The sequence below is a fragment of the Budorcas taxicolor genome, chromosome 3 (assembly GCF_023091745.1).
Source record: "Budorcas taxicolor isolate Tak-1 chromosome 3, Takin1.1, whole genome shotgun sequence".
Lineage (NCBI taxonomy): Eukaryota > Metazoa > Chordata > Mammalia > Artiodactyla > Bovidae > Budorcas > Budorcas taxicolor.
In genome coordinates, this window is record NC_068912.1 from 75,396,894 (window position 1) to 75,413,231 (window position 16,338).

General features: G+C 38.4%; 1 protein-coding gene across 1 annotated transcript in view; it reads right to left on the reverse strand.

Annotated features, from left to right (window-relative positions):
- Window positions 1-16,338, reverse strand: part of LRRC7 (leucine rich repeat containing 7) — a 492,466-nt gene that overhangs the window by 340,821 nt on the left and 135,307 nt on the right. Inside the window, exon 3 of the mRNA XM_052637059.1 lies at window positions 10,802-10,919. Coding sequence (XP_052493019.1) covers window positions 10,802-10,919 — 118 coding nt within the window. The remainder of the gene's footprint in view (window positions 1-10,801; window positions 10,920-16,338) is intronic.

The window sequence follows — 16,338 nt, forward strand, 5'->3', positions numbered from 1 at the left end:
ATTAACAGAGAACTGGATATAATGGAGGAAAAACAGACTGGGGTGGATGCTTAGCTTGGTTTTAAACACATTATGTTTGGAGGAGTTTGTGGAACTTATTTTAGCTATGTCCAGCCTGTAGTTGGCTAAACCAGTTTGAAGCTCAAGGGAGAGGTCAAAGCTTAATGTGAAGTAGTCATTATCCTATGAACAGGACTATCAAATATATTACTATATGGCAGTTTGGAGCTGATCTTAGGGCTTACTCATTTATTGCCGGAGAACGCAATGACAACCCACTCCAGTATTCTTGCCTGGAAAATCCCATGGGCAGAGGAGCCTCGTAGGGTGCAGTCGATGGCGTCGCTAAGAGTTGGACACGACTGAGCGACTTCACTTTCACTTTTCACTTTCATGCATTAGAGAAGGAAATGGCAACCCACTCCAGTGTTCTTGCCTGGAGAATCCCAGGGACAGGGGAGCCTGGTGGGCTGCCATCTATGGGGTCACACGGAGTCGGACACAACTGAAGCGACTTAGCAGCAGCAGCAGCAGCAGGAGCAGCATTTATTGCAGTATCATTCCTATTTTTCAGCTTTCAGTTGCAATATTTAACACATCCCAGTATAATAGGTGGGGATACTATTCTTTGTAGGGTCCCTCATGTAATATAATATAAATATATGTTATGTATTTTACAGAATGCTAAAGTATAAAGTTTATTCATCTTCCAAACATTTATGGAGCACCAGCCATTTATGGGTATTGGTTAGTTGTTCCAAATAGAGCAATGAACAAGATACTCCCTGATTTCAAGGGTTTTACAATCTAGTCAATACATAAGGATAAACAGAAATCAAATTACAAAGTGAGATATGTTCATAGCAAAAACACTTAAGATGTATAAACATATAACAGAGAAAGGAGCAATTAATTCTCTTCGTCTACAGGATATCAGGAATGTTTCTCAGAATAAATGACATCACAGATGTCTTTTTAAAGGTGAAAAGGACTCTGGTTGCTGGGGACAACAGTGAGAGGAAGGAGTACTTTGGGGAGAGAAATAGTATCATATTTTTGGTCACAGTAACCAGCCTGATGAATTTGAAAATGATAGTTTGGCATTACCTGGGAATGCAATGGAAGGGAGATGGGTTGGTTGGAGGTATGGTTAGAGAGGTAGTGACACTTATTCACACAAAATTTCTAGATCCATTCCTCTGCACAACAGTTCGCTTATCTAAAGGTTTTAATATAAAATAATATTTTTAAATTGTGGAAAGAAAAACAGCGCATTTGGATAACAGGTGGAAGAATTAGACCCAAAAAGTAAAAATTGGAGGCACAGGGACAACCAAGATCAGATTTCACATCCATCTCCAAGTGAATTAATTTCCTCATAAGGGGTCACTCATCAAATTCCAACACAATTAAGGCAAATATTTATCAAGATTGACTAGCACTTGAATGAGTCCTTGGCTCAAAATCAACATTCATTTTCAGTCCCTCAATACCACATGTCTTGACTCTTTTCCACCAGGACAATTCCAACCTTGCCAAACAGTGATGCTGACAGTGCACTTCTTTTCTACCTGCTCTTTCTTCACTTGAGAGATTCCCAAAGGATACATTATGCTCCTTAAGTAACTGTCTAGGTCTCTGCCACGAAATTCAATGACAGCTTTTTAGGTATAATTTTGTGAAAGGATTGATGTGTTGAAATCTTTCACTATTTGTGTCACTTCTAGCAATGTCACTTCTATCATCATGCTCATCAAACCTTTTGTACTATACTAACCTTGCAGATTGATTTGCCATGCTTTGCTTGGCTTTTTACATAAATATTTCCACAATATAACCATCATAAGCATAGCTAAAAGTTCCTAAATTCTACTTACTAGGATTTCTAATTATGTTTACAGACTTATTTCTGAGTAGAACTATAACTTGCAGTTTACATCCTGGCAACAAAAATTTTGTGATGCAAGAAAACTACTAGGAGATGATTACAGTGCTCATAAAAATGTCGTATTTCGTAGAACTTTCATGTCTGCATTTGGTGATGAATTTTCTTCTGATTCTCTTTAAGAATAAGATAGATTTTTATTTATTTGAACTATCTAGTCAAACCTGACCTGCCTGAAGACCAAGGGATTGTTATATTTGGTTATAAAATATATCTCAGAAATTGTAATTTGAAAACGGAATTTCATGTGTGAATGTATATAAACATATAAATAGTATTGTTAGTAAAGTAAAGAAATATCAATCCATAAAAATATGTGGGCTATAAGTCTATTTTTAAAAGAATAAAGGCAGACCTCGGACACGACTGAGTGACTTCCCTTTCACTTTTCACTTTCACTCATTGGAGAAGGAAATGGCAGCCCACTCCAGTGTTCTTGCCTGGAGAATCCCAGGAACGGGGGAGCCTGGTGGGCTGCCGTCTATGGGGTCGCACAGAGTTGGACGTGACTGAAGAGACTTAGCAGCAGCAGCAGACCTCACATTATCGTTCAATTGGCCTAAATCTAATTGCTGTTCACTAAGCTGACAAATTATCCATTTAGGACTGTCTTCCTGAAAACCCTCTAAGTGGTAAGTCAAGTTGGTATAGAAATATGTGTGTCCTTCATTTGTACTCCATTGCTTCCTTTAAATGAAATACTCTCCTTTATTCATATGTTACTGTGCTTCATATGTTACTAAGCATGGCTGAGAGCTACCCTGCATCCAAGGCCAGAGGCGCGGCCAAGAGGAGCTATCCCACGCCCAAGGGGTGGTGGCTGTGCGAGCACAGGAGGGCCTAGAGGAGCCATCCACGTTGAAGGTCAGGAAGGACGGTGGGAGGAGATACCTCTCATCCAAGGTAAGGAGCAGTGGCTGTGCTTTGCTGGAGCAGCCGTGAAGGGATACCTCACGCCCAAGGTAAGAGAAACTCAAGTAAAATGGTAGGTGTTGCAATAGGGCATCAGAGGGCAGACACACTGAAACCGTACTCACAGAAAACTAATCATTCTAATCACACTAGGACCACAGCCTTGTCTAACTCAATGAAACCAAGCCATGCCTGCAGAGCAACCCAAGAGAGGCGGGTCATGGTGGAGAGAGCTGACAAAATGTGGCTCACTGGACAAGGGAATGGCAAGCCACTTCAGTATTCTTGCCTTGAGAACCCCATGAACAGTATGAAAAGGCAAAATGATAGGATACTGAAAGAGGTACTCCCCAGGTCAGTAGGTGCCCAATATGATACTGGAGGTCAGTGGAGAAATAACTCCAGAAAGAATGAAGGGATGGAGGCAAAGCAAAAACGATACCCAGCTGTGGATGTGACTGGTGATAGAAGCAAGATCCGATGCTGTAAAGAGCAATATTGCATAGGAACCTGGAATGTCAGGTGCATGAATCAAGGCAAATTGGAAGTGGTCAAACAGGAGATGGCAAGAGTGAATGTCGACATTCTAGGAATCAGCGAACTAAAATGGACTGGATTGGGTGAATTTAACTCAGGTGACCATTATATCTACTACTGCAGGCAGGAATCCCTCAGAAGAAATGGAGTAGCCATCATGGTCAACAAAAGTGTCTGAAATGCAGTACTTGGATGCAATCTCAAAAATTACAGAATGATCTCTGTTCGTTTCCAAGGCAAACCATTCAATATCATGGTAATCCAAGTCTATATCCCAACCAGTAATGCTGAAGAACCTGAAGTTGAACAGTTCTGTGAAGACCTACAAGACCTTTTAGAACTAACACCCAATAAAGATGTCCTTTTCATTATAGGGGACTGGAATGCAAAAGTAGGAAGTCAAGAAACACCTGGACTAACAGGCAAATTTGGCCTTGGATTGCAGAATGAAGCAAGGCAAAGAATAATAGAGTTCTGCCGAGAAAATGCACTGGTCATAGCAAACACCCTCTTCCAACAACACGAGAGAAGACTCTACACATGGACGTCACCAGATGGTCAACACCGAAATAGATTGATTATATTCTCTGCAGCAAAAGATGGAGAAGCTCTATACAGTCAACAGAAACAAGACCACGAGCTGACTGTGGCTCAGATTATGAACTCCTTATTACCAAATTCAGACCGAAATTGAAGAAAGTAGGGAAAACCACTAGACCATTCAGGCATGATTTAAATCAAATCCGTTATGATTATACAGTGGAAGTGAGAAATAGATTGAAGGGACTAGATCTGATAGATAGAGTGCCTGGTGAACTATGGTATGAGGTTTGTGATATTGTACAGGAGACAGGGATCAAGACCATCCCCATGGAAAAGAAATGCAAAAAAGCAAAATGGCTGTCTGGGGAAGCCTTACAAATAGCTGTGAAAAGAGAAGCGAAAAGCCAAGGAGAAAAGGAAAGATATAGGCATCTGAATGCAGAGTTCCAAAGAACAGCAAGAAGAGATAAGAAAGCCTTTTTCAGTGATCAATGCAAAGAAATAGAGGAAAACAATAGAATGGGAAAGACTAGAGATCTCTTCATGAAAATTAGAGATACCAAGGGAACATTTCATGCAAAGATGGGCTCGATAAAGGACAGAAGTGGTATGGACCTAACAGAAGCGGAAGATATTAAGAAGAGGTGGCAAGATTACACAGAAGAACTGTACAAAAAAGATCTTCACGACCCAGATAATCATGATGGTGTGATCACTCATCTAGAGCCAGACATCCTGGAATGTGAAGTCAAGTGGGCCTTAGAAAGCATCACTACGAACAAAGCTAGTGTAGGTGATGGAATTCCAGTAGAGCTATTTCAAATCCTGAAAGATGATGCTATGAAAGTGCTGCACTCAATATGCCAGCAAATTTGGAAAACTCAGCAGTGGCCACAGGACTGGAAAAGGTCAGTTTTCATTCCAGCCTCAAAGAAAGGCAATGCCAAAGACTGCTCAAACTACCACACAATTGCACTCATCTCACATGCTAGTAAAGTAATGCTTAAAATTCTCCAAGCCAGGCTTCAGCAATACATGAACCGTGAACTTCCTGATGTTCAAGCTGGTTTTAGAAAAGGCAGAGGAACCAGAGATCAAATTGCCAACATCCACTGGATCATCACAAAAGCAAGAGAGTTCCCAAAAAACATCTATTTCTGCTTTACTGACTATGCCAAAGCCATTGACTGTGTGGATCACAATAAACTGTGGAAAATTCTTCAAGAGATGGGAGTACCAGATCACCTGACCTGCCTCTTGAGAAATCTGTATGCAGGCCAGGAAGCAACAGTTAGAACTGGACATGGAACAACAGACTGGTTCCAAATAGGAAAAGGAGTACATCAAGGCTGTATATTGTCACCCTGCTTATTTAACTTCTATGCAGAGTACATCACGAGAAACACTGGACTGGAAGAAACACAGTCTGGAATCAAGATTGCTGGGAGAAATATCAATAACCTCAGATATGCAGATGACACCACCCTTATGGCAGAAAGTGAAGAGGAACTAAAAAGCCTCTTGATGAAAGTGAAAGAGGAGAGCCAAAAGTTGGCTTAAAGCTCAATATTCAGAAAACAAAGATCATAGCATTTGGTCCCATCACTTCATGGGAAATAGATGGGGAAACAGTGGAAACAGTGTCAGACTTTATATTTTGGGGCACCAAAATCACTGCAGATGGTGACTTCAGCCATGAAATTAAAAGACACTTACTCCTTGGAAGAATAGTTATGAGCAACCTAGCTAGCATATTCAACAGCAGAGACATTACTTTGCCGACTAAGGTCTGTCTAGCCAAGGCTATGGTTTTTCCAGTAGTCATGTATGGATGTAAGAGTTGGACTGTGAAGAAGGCTGAGCACCGAAGAATTGATGCTTTTGAACTGTGGTGTTGGAGAAGACTCTTGAGAGTCCCTTGGACTGCAAGGAGATCCAACCAGTCCATTCTGAAGGAGATCAGCCCTGGGATTTCTTTGGAAGGAATGATGCTAAAGCTGAAACTCCGGTACTTTGGCCACCTCATTCGAAGAGTTGACTCATTGGAAAAGACTCTGATGCTGGGAGGGATTGGGGGCAGGAGGCGAAGGGGATGACAGAGAATGAGATGACTGGATGGCATCACTGACTCGATGGACGCAAGTCTGTGTGAACTCTGGGTGTTGGTGGTGGACAGGGAGGCCTGGTGTGCTGCGATTCATGGGGTCGCAAAGAGTCGGACATGACTGAGCGACTGAACTGAACTGAACTGAACTGAAGCTGGCAAATTATCCATTTAGGACTCTCTTCCTGAAAACCCTCTAAGTGGTAAGTCAAGTTGGTGTAGAAATATGTGTGTCCTTCATTTGTACTCCATTGTTTCCTTTAAATGAAATGCTCTCCTTTATTCATATGTTACTGTGCTTCAAGGAATTCCTCAAGCAATATTCTTCATTTTAACACTTCCCTAATCATAAATCACTCTCTATTAATCTTATTCTCTAAGAATTTACAATTGTAATTTGTGCCATATAGTTAGGGCTTCCCGGGTGGCCTTCAGCAGTAAAGAATCTTTCTGTGGTGCAGGAGAGGTGGGCTGGATTTCTGGATCTGGAAGATTCCCTGAAAGAGGTATGGAAATCCACTCCAGTATTCTTGCCTGGAGAATCCCAGGGACAGAGCAGTTTGGTAGGGCTATAGTCCATAGGGTCACAAAGAGTTGGACATAACTGAAGTGATTTCACCTCAGTTATGTCTGACTCTTTGTGACCCTATGGACTGCACCAGGCTCCTCTGTTCCTGGGATTCTCCAAGCAATAATACTGGAGTGAGTTACCATGCACTCTTCCAGGGGATCTTTCCCACCCAAGGTTCGAACCCATGTCTCTTTTGTCACCTAAATTGGCAGACAAGTTCTTTACCACTAGTTCCTTACCACTAGTGCCATGTGGGAAACCTGGAGCTCACACACACACGCCATATAATTAATTGTTTCATTGTATTGGGCTCATCAAAAAATTGGTTCAGATTTTTCCATAGCATCTTACAGAAAAACCCAAACAAAATTTGGCCAACCCGATATAATGCTTTACAATATTCCTTGATTATTTTTATGTTAGTCTTCTCTCCCCAGTGAGAATGTAAACTTTTCTATGACTCTCATAGTTTTGAAGACTGTTAGTTACTTAAACTGGTATATTTCAACAAGTGTTTCATGTCCAGAAGAACCATTCATTTATGAATTCATCCAATAAATTGTACTGAACTCCTTCAATGTGCCATGCATTGTTTTATGCAATAGAGATGTATCAGTGACCAAGACAATGATAAAAAGTTAGAACATCCCTGAACTTTTTAGTTAGGGGAATCTAAAAAATATATAGGGCTTCCCTGGTAGCTCAACTGCTAAAGAATCCACCTGCAATGCAGGAGACCCCAGTTCAATTCCTTGGTTAGGAAGATCTGCTAGAGAAGGGATAGGCTACCCACTCCAGTATTCTTGGGCTTCCCTGTGGCTCAGACAGTAAAGAATCCACCTGCAATGCAGGAGAACTGGGTTCAATCCCTGGGTTTGGAAGATCCCCTGGAGGAGGGCATGGCAACAACCCACTCCAGTATTCCTGCCTGGAAAATCCCCATGGACAAAGGAGCATAACAGGCTATACCCATGGGGTGGTAAAGAATTGGACATGACTGAGTGTCTAAGGACAACACAGATAATAATACCTAAACAAGCTAAAATACACTATGTCAGTTACTCATAAAGACTATTAAGAATATCAAATCAGGAAGGACATTGGGATAATACCAGTTATTCCAAAGTGCACAATACTGTAATTTTAGCTATGGGCACGATGTAGGTTGGTGAATCTCTAGAAGTTATTCACCCAGCACAAATGAAACTTTATACCCACTGAATAACAACTATTATTTGTCACGGCTGGATTTAGTTATTATTTCTTAGGGTAACTTTATCTAACTGCACTGACTGGATTATGTCCTACTAGTATGCATGCCCTTCACTTTCAATGTACCTTTAACTCAATTTTTACTTAATCACTGATAATTATTTCAGTTCAGTTCAGTTTAGTTGCTCAGTCATGTCTGACTCTTTGCGACCCCATGGACTGCAGCATGCCAGGTCCGTGTCCATCACCAACTCCAGGAGTTTACTCAAACTCATGCCCATTGAGTCAGTGATGCCGTCCAATCATCTCATCCTCTGTCGTCCCCTTCTCCTCCTGCCCCCAATCCCTCCCAGCATCAAAGTCATTTCCAACGAGTCAGTTCTTTGCATCAGGTAGCCAAAGTATTGGCGTTTCAGCTTCAGCATCAGTCCTTCCAATGAATATTCAGTACTGACTTCCTTTAGGATGGACTGGTTGGATCTCCTTGCAGTCTAAGGGACTCTCAAGAGTCTTCTCCAACATCACAGTTCAAATTCATCAATTTTTTGGCACTCAGCTTTCTTTATAGTTCAACTCTCACATCCATGCATGACTACTGGAAAAACCATAGCTTTGACTAGATGGACCTTTGTTGGTAAAGTAATGTCTCTGCTTTTTCATATGCTGTCTAGGTTGGTCATAACTATTCTTCCAAGGAGCAAGTGTCTTTTAATTTCATGGCTGCAATTACCATCTGCAGTGATTTTGGAGCCCCCCCTCCAAATAAAATCTGCCACTGTTTCCATTGTTTCCCCATCTATTTGCCATGAGGTGATGGGACCAGATGTCATGATCTTACTTTTCTGAATGTTGAGTTTTAAGCCAGCTTTTTCACTCTCATCTTTCACTTTCATCAAGAGGCTTAGTTCTTTGCTTTCTGCCATGAGAGTGGTGTCATATGCATATTTGAGGTTATTGATATTTCTGCCGGCAATCTTGATTCCAGCTTGTGCTTTATCCACACTAGCATTTCTCATGATGTTCTCTGCATGTAAGTTAAATAAGCAGGGTGACAATACACAGCCTTGACATACTCCTTTCCCTATTTGGAACCAGTCTGTTGTTCCATGTCCAGTTCTAACTGTTGCTTCCTGACCTGCATACAGACTTCTCAGGAGGCAGGTCAGCTGGTCTGGTATTCCCATCTCTTGAAGAATTTTCCACAGTTTGTGGTGATTCACACAGTCAAAGGTTTTGTCATAGTCAATAAAGCAGAAGAAGGTATTTTTCTGGAACTCTCTTGCTTTTTCTATGATTCAATGGATGTTGGAAATTTGATCTCTGGCTCCTCTGCCTTTTCTAAAACCAGCTTGAACATCTGGGAGTTCACAGTTCACACATTATTGAAGCCTGGCTTGGAGAATTTTGAGAAATACTTAACTAGCGTGTGAGATGAGTGAAACTGTGCGGTAGTTTGAGCATTTTTGGCATTGCCTTTCTCTGGGACTGGAATGAAAACTGACCTTTCCCAGTCCTGTGGCCACTGCTGAGTTTTCCAAATTTGCTGGCATATTGAGTGCAGCACTTTCACAGCATCACCTTTTAGAATTTGAAATAGCTCAACTGGAATTCCATCACCTCCACTACCTTTGTTTGTAGTGATGTTTCCTAAGGCCACTTGACCTCGTATTCCAGGATATCTGGCTCTAGGTTGGTTATTACACCACTGTTGTTATCTGGATCATGAAAATCTTTTTTTGTATAATTCTTCTGTGTATTTTTGCTACCTCTTCTTAATATCTTCTGCTTCTGTTAGGTCCATACCATTTCTGAACTTTATTGTGCCCATCTTTGCATGAAATATTCCTTTGGCATCTCTAATTTTCATGAAGAGATCTCTAGTCTTTCCCATTCTGTTGTTTTCCTCTATTTCTTTGCATTCATCACTGAGGAAGGCTTTCTTATTTCTCCTTGCTATTCTTTAGAACTCTGCTTTCAAATGGGTATATCTTTCCTTTTAATTATTTATTTAATGTTGAATGCATGTTCTAGAATGTAAGTTTCATGAAGGCAAGGATCTGTTTTGTTCATGTCTATTTCTTTGGCCCCAATAATAATGCCTTAAGTTAACAAAGAAATACATACATACAACACATAAAGTTTAACCAACTAGCTTAATGACAGAGGAGTCCTGCTTTATATCCTCATAATGCCTAGACATAACCTTTTTTGACTGATTCTTGCTTTATTCTAATAAAATGGAGGGCCATGTTCATTTGGAAGAAAATGAGGATTTAATGAACATATGAGAACACAGGAGACCCCCAAAAACATTAAGAAGAAAACATCATCAACACGAATATCAACAAAATCACCAGATATAATGTTTGGCCAAAATTATAACAAATACTACTGAGCACTTATTATTCACCAGGTATTGCTCTAAATATCTGAGATACATCAGTGACTAAAACAGAGTAATATCCCTCCTGTCACATAATGTAGTTTATATTTTGGGGCAAGAGAAAGGGGGACAAAACCATAAAAACTAAGTAAATTATATGTATTGAGAAGATGGTCACTGCTATGGGAGAAAAAAGAGCAGAGACAGGGAGATTGGATGTTCCAATACCAAAAAGTGTGACTGGGTAGGCCTTGTTGAGCGGATGATATCTGAAACATGTTGGAAAAAGTTTTACTCAAAGAATAAGAAAAATGTACACTGTAAAGTCACTAAAATAATCTCACAGAGGTTAAATCACATATCTGAATGCAACGGGAAATAAGGCCTGAGTGAGTCAGGGACATTAGTAAGAGGAGGGGAGAAAAGTTTTCTGTCTTCAGTTTTATAATTCAGGATTTAGTTTGTCAACAAACATTAAGCTAGAGTTGTAACATAAACAAGGAAAAGGTGTTATATCGTTTTCTAAGAGAGAACATGTAAAGCATATTTTCAGTTAAAAATTCAAGTTATTTAGAGATGAACTGAAAATCTTACCATTTTTACTGATGTCGAGTTCTTTAAGGTTTACTAAACTAGCGATAGTGGTTGGCAGATTTGAAAGGTCATTGTCAGGAATACTTAGCTTTTTTAGAGCTTGACAGTTGAACAATTGCTGTGAAAAGAAAATAATAATTAGTTAGATCTTAATTTGGTTATATCCATTTATATATAAACTTCGAAGCAACATTCAATTCGCCATCTTTACCAATGTGGTAATAAAAGGGCCAATACAAAAGTCTCACTTTCTTCCACACCCTTCCACAGAATACTCTGGATTCTTTTCAGAATTTTTTCACATTCCATCCCCACATTAGTCCCTCCCTATCGTCTGCTACTCAGATTCGCCACCCAAGGTATTCAACATTTCTCTCTTCATTAACATTAATGTTTAATTTGCCAGTGAACCAATCGATTTTTTTTCTTTGAAATAATTTCTCAAGTAGCCACTTCCTTTTTATTCCCTCAGGTACCAGGATTACCTTAATTCTCTTTCACCACAACCACAAATTACTTCCATTTAATCACATCAAACAGCTGTTTATCAGACATGCAAGAAATGCAAAACAGTTGAATATATGCACTCACATTTCTTTTGTGTACCCCCACACTGCTTCATAAATATCTAGCAAATGAAACATTTAATCTCTGATATTTAATAAAAAATGACCACTAGTAGTTGTTTCATTTCTGCCACTAATCCAAAAGTACTAGATGGGAACGAGTCAAGTGGTAATACAAAGGTTCTCAAATCCAGCATGGTTTTAATCACTGGTGGGTGGAGGTGCTTGTTAAAATGTGGGTCTTTGGGTTTTGCCCAACGAAATACTGATATGATGGGTCTGGGATGAAGATAGAAATCGTCACTTTTAATGTTAGTTCCAAGTTAGTCACCTGTTAGTTAGTTAATTAGTTCTCAAGTTTCAAGTTAGTTGCTCAGTCATATCTGAATCTGCAACCCCATGGATCGTACCCTGCCAGGGATTTCCCAGGCAAGAATACTGGAATGGGTAGCCCGTTGCTTCTCCAAGGGATCTTCCTTACCCAGGGACTGAACCTGAGTCTCCTGCATTGCAGGTAGATTCTTTATCGTATGAGCCACCAGGGAATCCCAAGAAATAATAGTGATCTGGTTATTTTTTATGTAGGTGTTTCCAGTATCTTGTTTCTGGAAATAATACAGTTAGATTTTTTTCACTATGTCCATCTCACCTTAACTACTCAAGATTTGAACAGCTGGGACTGAAATTTCTTATTCATTTCTGAAAGAATTATCTTAATGAGATCTTTTCTGTTTAACATTTCTAATTCCGTTTTGCTGAATTTCCACAGATGAAGTCTCTGGTATCCATGACTATGCAATTGGCAAACAGTACATTTAACTATTGCTTTTTCTCACACATAATTCATAATTTATATAGTACATGGTTATTATTTCTTAACTCAGTTTTTTTTCTACAAAATATATTGTGTTAGTTGTTATTTAGGATAAATACGTTTGTCATTTTTGGCTCCTTACAAAGCTCATTTGCAATATCTCATGTAGTGCTAGAATTTCAATATTCTCCATAGAAATGTTGCTACTTACTGTTATAAAATCTAGAAAAGAGAACTTCAATAGACAGTTTCCACTAACTACTAATTTTCCCTTAATATATAGGGAAAAAAATATCTACACTCATGGCCAGAGTTAACTTAGATTTTTGTCTAGGGTCTATCATTCTATTAAGACCATTGCACTACATGCAATGTGGTTAGTTATAGCTGCTGATAATATATTTTAAAATCAACCCTATCAATCTTGGTTGATACTGGTAAATGGTATTAGTTACTCCTTAGTATATTATAACCATTTTATGCAAAATTCAGATAAATTATTTTCAAAACATTCTTTTTTTTTTTCAATCTGTAAATTCAAGTCTTATTTTCTCAACTAAATTCTCAGCTTATCTCAAGAATTAATAGAAGCTACATTCTTCTTCAATTTTAAATGAAGCCACATGAGGAAGAAAAGGTTTGGGAATTTCTGAACACACTATTACATTAAGAGATCCAAGATAGTTATGGTACAGTGGTTAAGAGCATGGCATTGGAATCAGACTGATGTGGATTCAATCCCCACTTATCTACTTACTAGCTGTATGATCTTGGGAAAGTTACCTGACATCTCTGAACTCTATCAATTTCCTCATCTGTAAAATAGGGATAACATTACCTTACTTGAAGGATTGTTGAGAGAATTAAATGAGTTACTTTGTGCGTGTGTGCGTGCATGCATGCTAAGTCACTTCAGTCATGCCCAACTCTTTGTGACCCTTTGGACTGTAGCATGCCAGGTTCTTCTGTCCATGGGATTCTCCAGGCAAGAATACTGGAGTTGGTTGCAGTGCCCTCCTCCAGGTGATCTTCCTTATCCAGGGATCGAATGTGCATCTCTTGTGTCTCCTGCACTGGCAGGCAGGCTCTTTACCTCTAATGCCTGTCATCGATTTTAAGTCTTATACTTTTTCACATATATCTTTGATATTTGGGATTCATCTCCCAATCTAGATTGTTATATTTTTAAAGCAGTTTTTTTTTTTCCCTTCATGGTACTATAATAATGGTAATGCTGTGTCTTATAATCAATAACCTTGGATTTGATAAAATGAATTACTTGTAAAAATGTAAAACTACATTTGGCACATAGTAAGAGCTTGATAACTATTAGTCTTTACTAATATTTACATGTTAATACAGAAATATATATACACTTGCATAATAATCTATTCCTTACTTTTCTAGATGATGAGGTCTCTGAAGGCAGGAGTCATGTCTGATTCATCTTGGTGTCAATTTATTTCACCTTTGTATATAACAAAGTGACTGACATAGTGCCCTATACATACTGTATGTTGAATAAATATATTTGAAAGTATACTTAGATAAGTAAAGTGAAAATGAGGAAAGCGCTAAGTTCCATCTTAAGTGGTACTTCACTGGTTTGGAAGTTTCAGATAGACTAACAATCTCAATGGAATCTAAATTTAATAAACAAAGCAGTGAGCTCTTGAATATGAGTCATGATGTCTATAAGCTGGCAAAGAAATGAAGGCATCTTAAAGATTCTTTAAATATTCAAACTTTGAATGAAAATGAGGTAAAGAATTATCATAAATTCTTCAATATAGTATAAAACAGCAACTATAATTAATAATTAAAGTAAACATCTTAATGATTATGGTTATTCTGCCTTTAATTTACTAATGATATTTCCCATTTCAAAAAAATGTTTTGAGTCTTAAAATATTTGAGTACTAAAGTGTTCTTTTTCTTGGACTGAAGGAAGCAATTTAACTCTGACAGAAACTGGTTTAAGAAGACTATGCAATTTAAATTACTGACTCCAAACAGGAATTGTTAGGTGTTTGTAAGGGAGCTGATACCAAAGAGAAAGACCTAACTGTTGAAAATAAAACATATTTGGGACCAAAAACGCACATTCTAAAAAGTGTTACTCATTAATTTATGGAAAACCATTCAATGATATCTGCCACAAAACTGAACAATATGCTAAGTGAAAGGTACATAAAATGAATAAGACACAGCAATTGAGCTCATTAGATCAGCTTACAGTGTAATATTTAGATATTAAATACCACGTGAAAAGACTACGCTAAGGTAAATATCAGATGTAATGAAAACACACTGGTAGAAGTCTACTCGAATTTACATTGACAATGGTGATGAGGTTGACTCATGAAAGTATATCTGGAAGAGGTAATTAAAAAATGTGTATCACCTAAGAGCCAGCACAAGATAACCAGATAAAGGCTAAACAAGGATAATGTATTTATAGTATCTAAAGATACTCCAAATTCAAAGACTGTGTAACTCAAACTAGTTTCAAATATATGCTTGACATCATGAGGATATTAGGATTTTGGAGGGAATTCTCTATGTCTACAACATCCCTATGCATTTAAACTATGTTTATTGAATGCCTAGTATATGATATGGTTTATTTCAACACTGAGCATAAGGACATGAGATTCCCATCAATTCCTATTTTCATAATGGTAGGCTAAATATTCAAAGGAAAATTTTTTAGTGCAATGAATTACACACACACACACACACACACACACACACACACACACTGCTTTAATACATAGGTGAGCTCTGGCTGAAAAATACTGGAATTTCTCAAATTCCAGAATAACAAGAAAATGTTACTACACAGAGTTGAGTGGGTCTGTATTTAGCTTCTGCTCTGGTGGTATCTGTTGGTCTCTGGTGGCTGAAGACTAAGGGTTTTTTTTTTTTTTGCCAGTGGAAGATAGAAGACTGCTTGGGGTCTGAACAGAGGTTGGAGACTGGCTGAGAGACCACTCTATACACAGTTGGGTTCTCCTAAGGGTAATACTTCAGTAAAGGAAGGAAAAAATCTGGGTTCTGCAAAAAGAATCAGTGGTGAATATATGACTTTCTCAGTCTTGAGTGAGGTGAGAAGGAAGGAAGGGAGAAAGGAGGGAAGGAAAGAGGGAGGGAAGGAAGGATGGCAAGAAGGGAAAAGAGAGAGGGAGGAAGGAAGAAGAGAATGAACAAAAAAGATAAGGAGAAAAAGAATAAAACAAACCCAAAATGTCTACTTGTGGGATTAAAACATCAATGTAGGTCAAAATAGAAAAAAGTATGGTAGTGGCATAAAAATACATATGTAGATGAGTGGAACAGAACTGAGAGCCCAGAAATGAACTCACTCATATATGGTCAATTAATATTTGACAAGGGAGCCAAAAAGATGCAATGTGGAAAGGATAGGCTCTTCATTAAATGGTGTTGGGAAAACTGGATAACTGCAAGTGGAAGAATGAAATTGTACTCCTATCTTATATCAATCACAGAAATAACTCAAAATGAATTACTGCCTTAAATATAAGACCTGAAACTGTAGAATTTCTAGAAGAAAAGATAGGGGAAAAGCTCCTTGACATTGGTATTGGCAAAGAGTTTTTGTGTATGACACCAAAAGCACAGGCAACAAAAGCAAAAATAAACAAGTAGGACTTCATGAAACCAAAAAGTTTGTACAGAGCAAAAGAAGTGATCAGCAGAAATAAAACATACAGAATGGGAGAAAATACCTGCAAATCTTTATCTGAAAAGGGATTAATATCCAAAATATACATGACTCATACAACTCAATACTAAAATATCTAATTAAAAAATTGGCAAAATATTGGAATATATACTTTTCCGAAGAAAACACACAGATGGCCAACAGGTACATGGAAAGAAGCTTGTCATTACCGGTCATCAGGGAAATGCAAATTAAAACCACAATGAGATAAGAACTCACACTTGTTATCATTAAAAAGACAAGATACAACAAGTGATAGCAAAGAAGTAGAGAAAAGGGAAACTGTGTACCTTGTTGGTGGGAATGTAAATTGACAGAGTCATCATGAAAACCGCATGGAGGAGCCTCAAGATATTAAAAACAGAACTACCATATGATACAGTAATCCCATTTCTGGGTATATATACAAAGG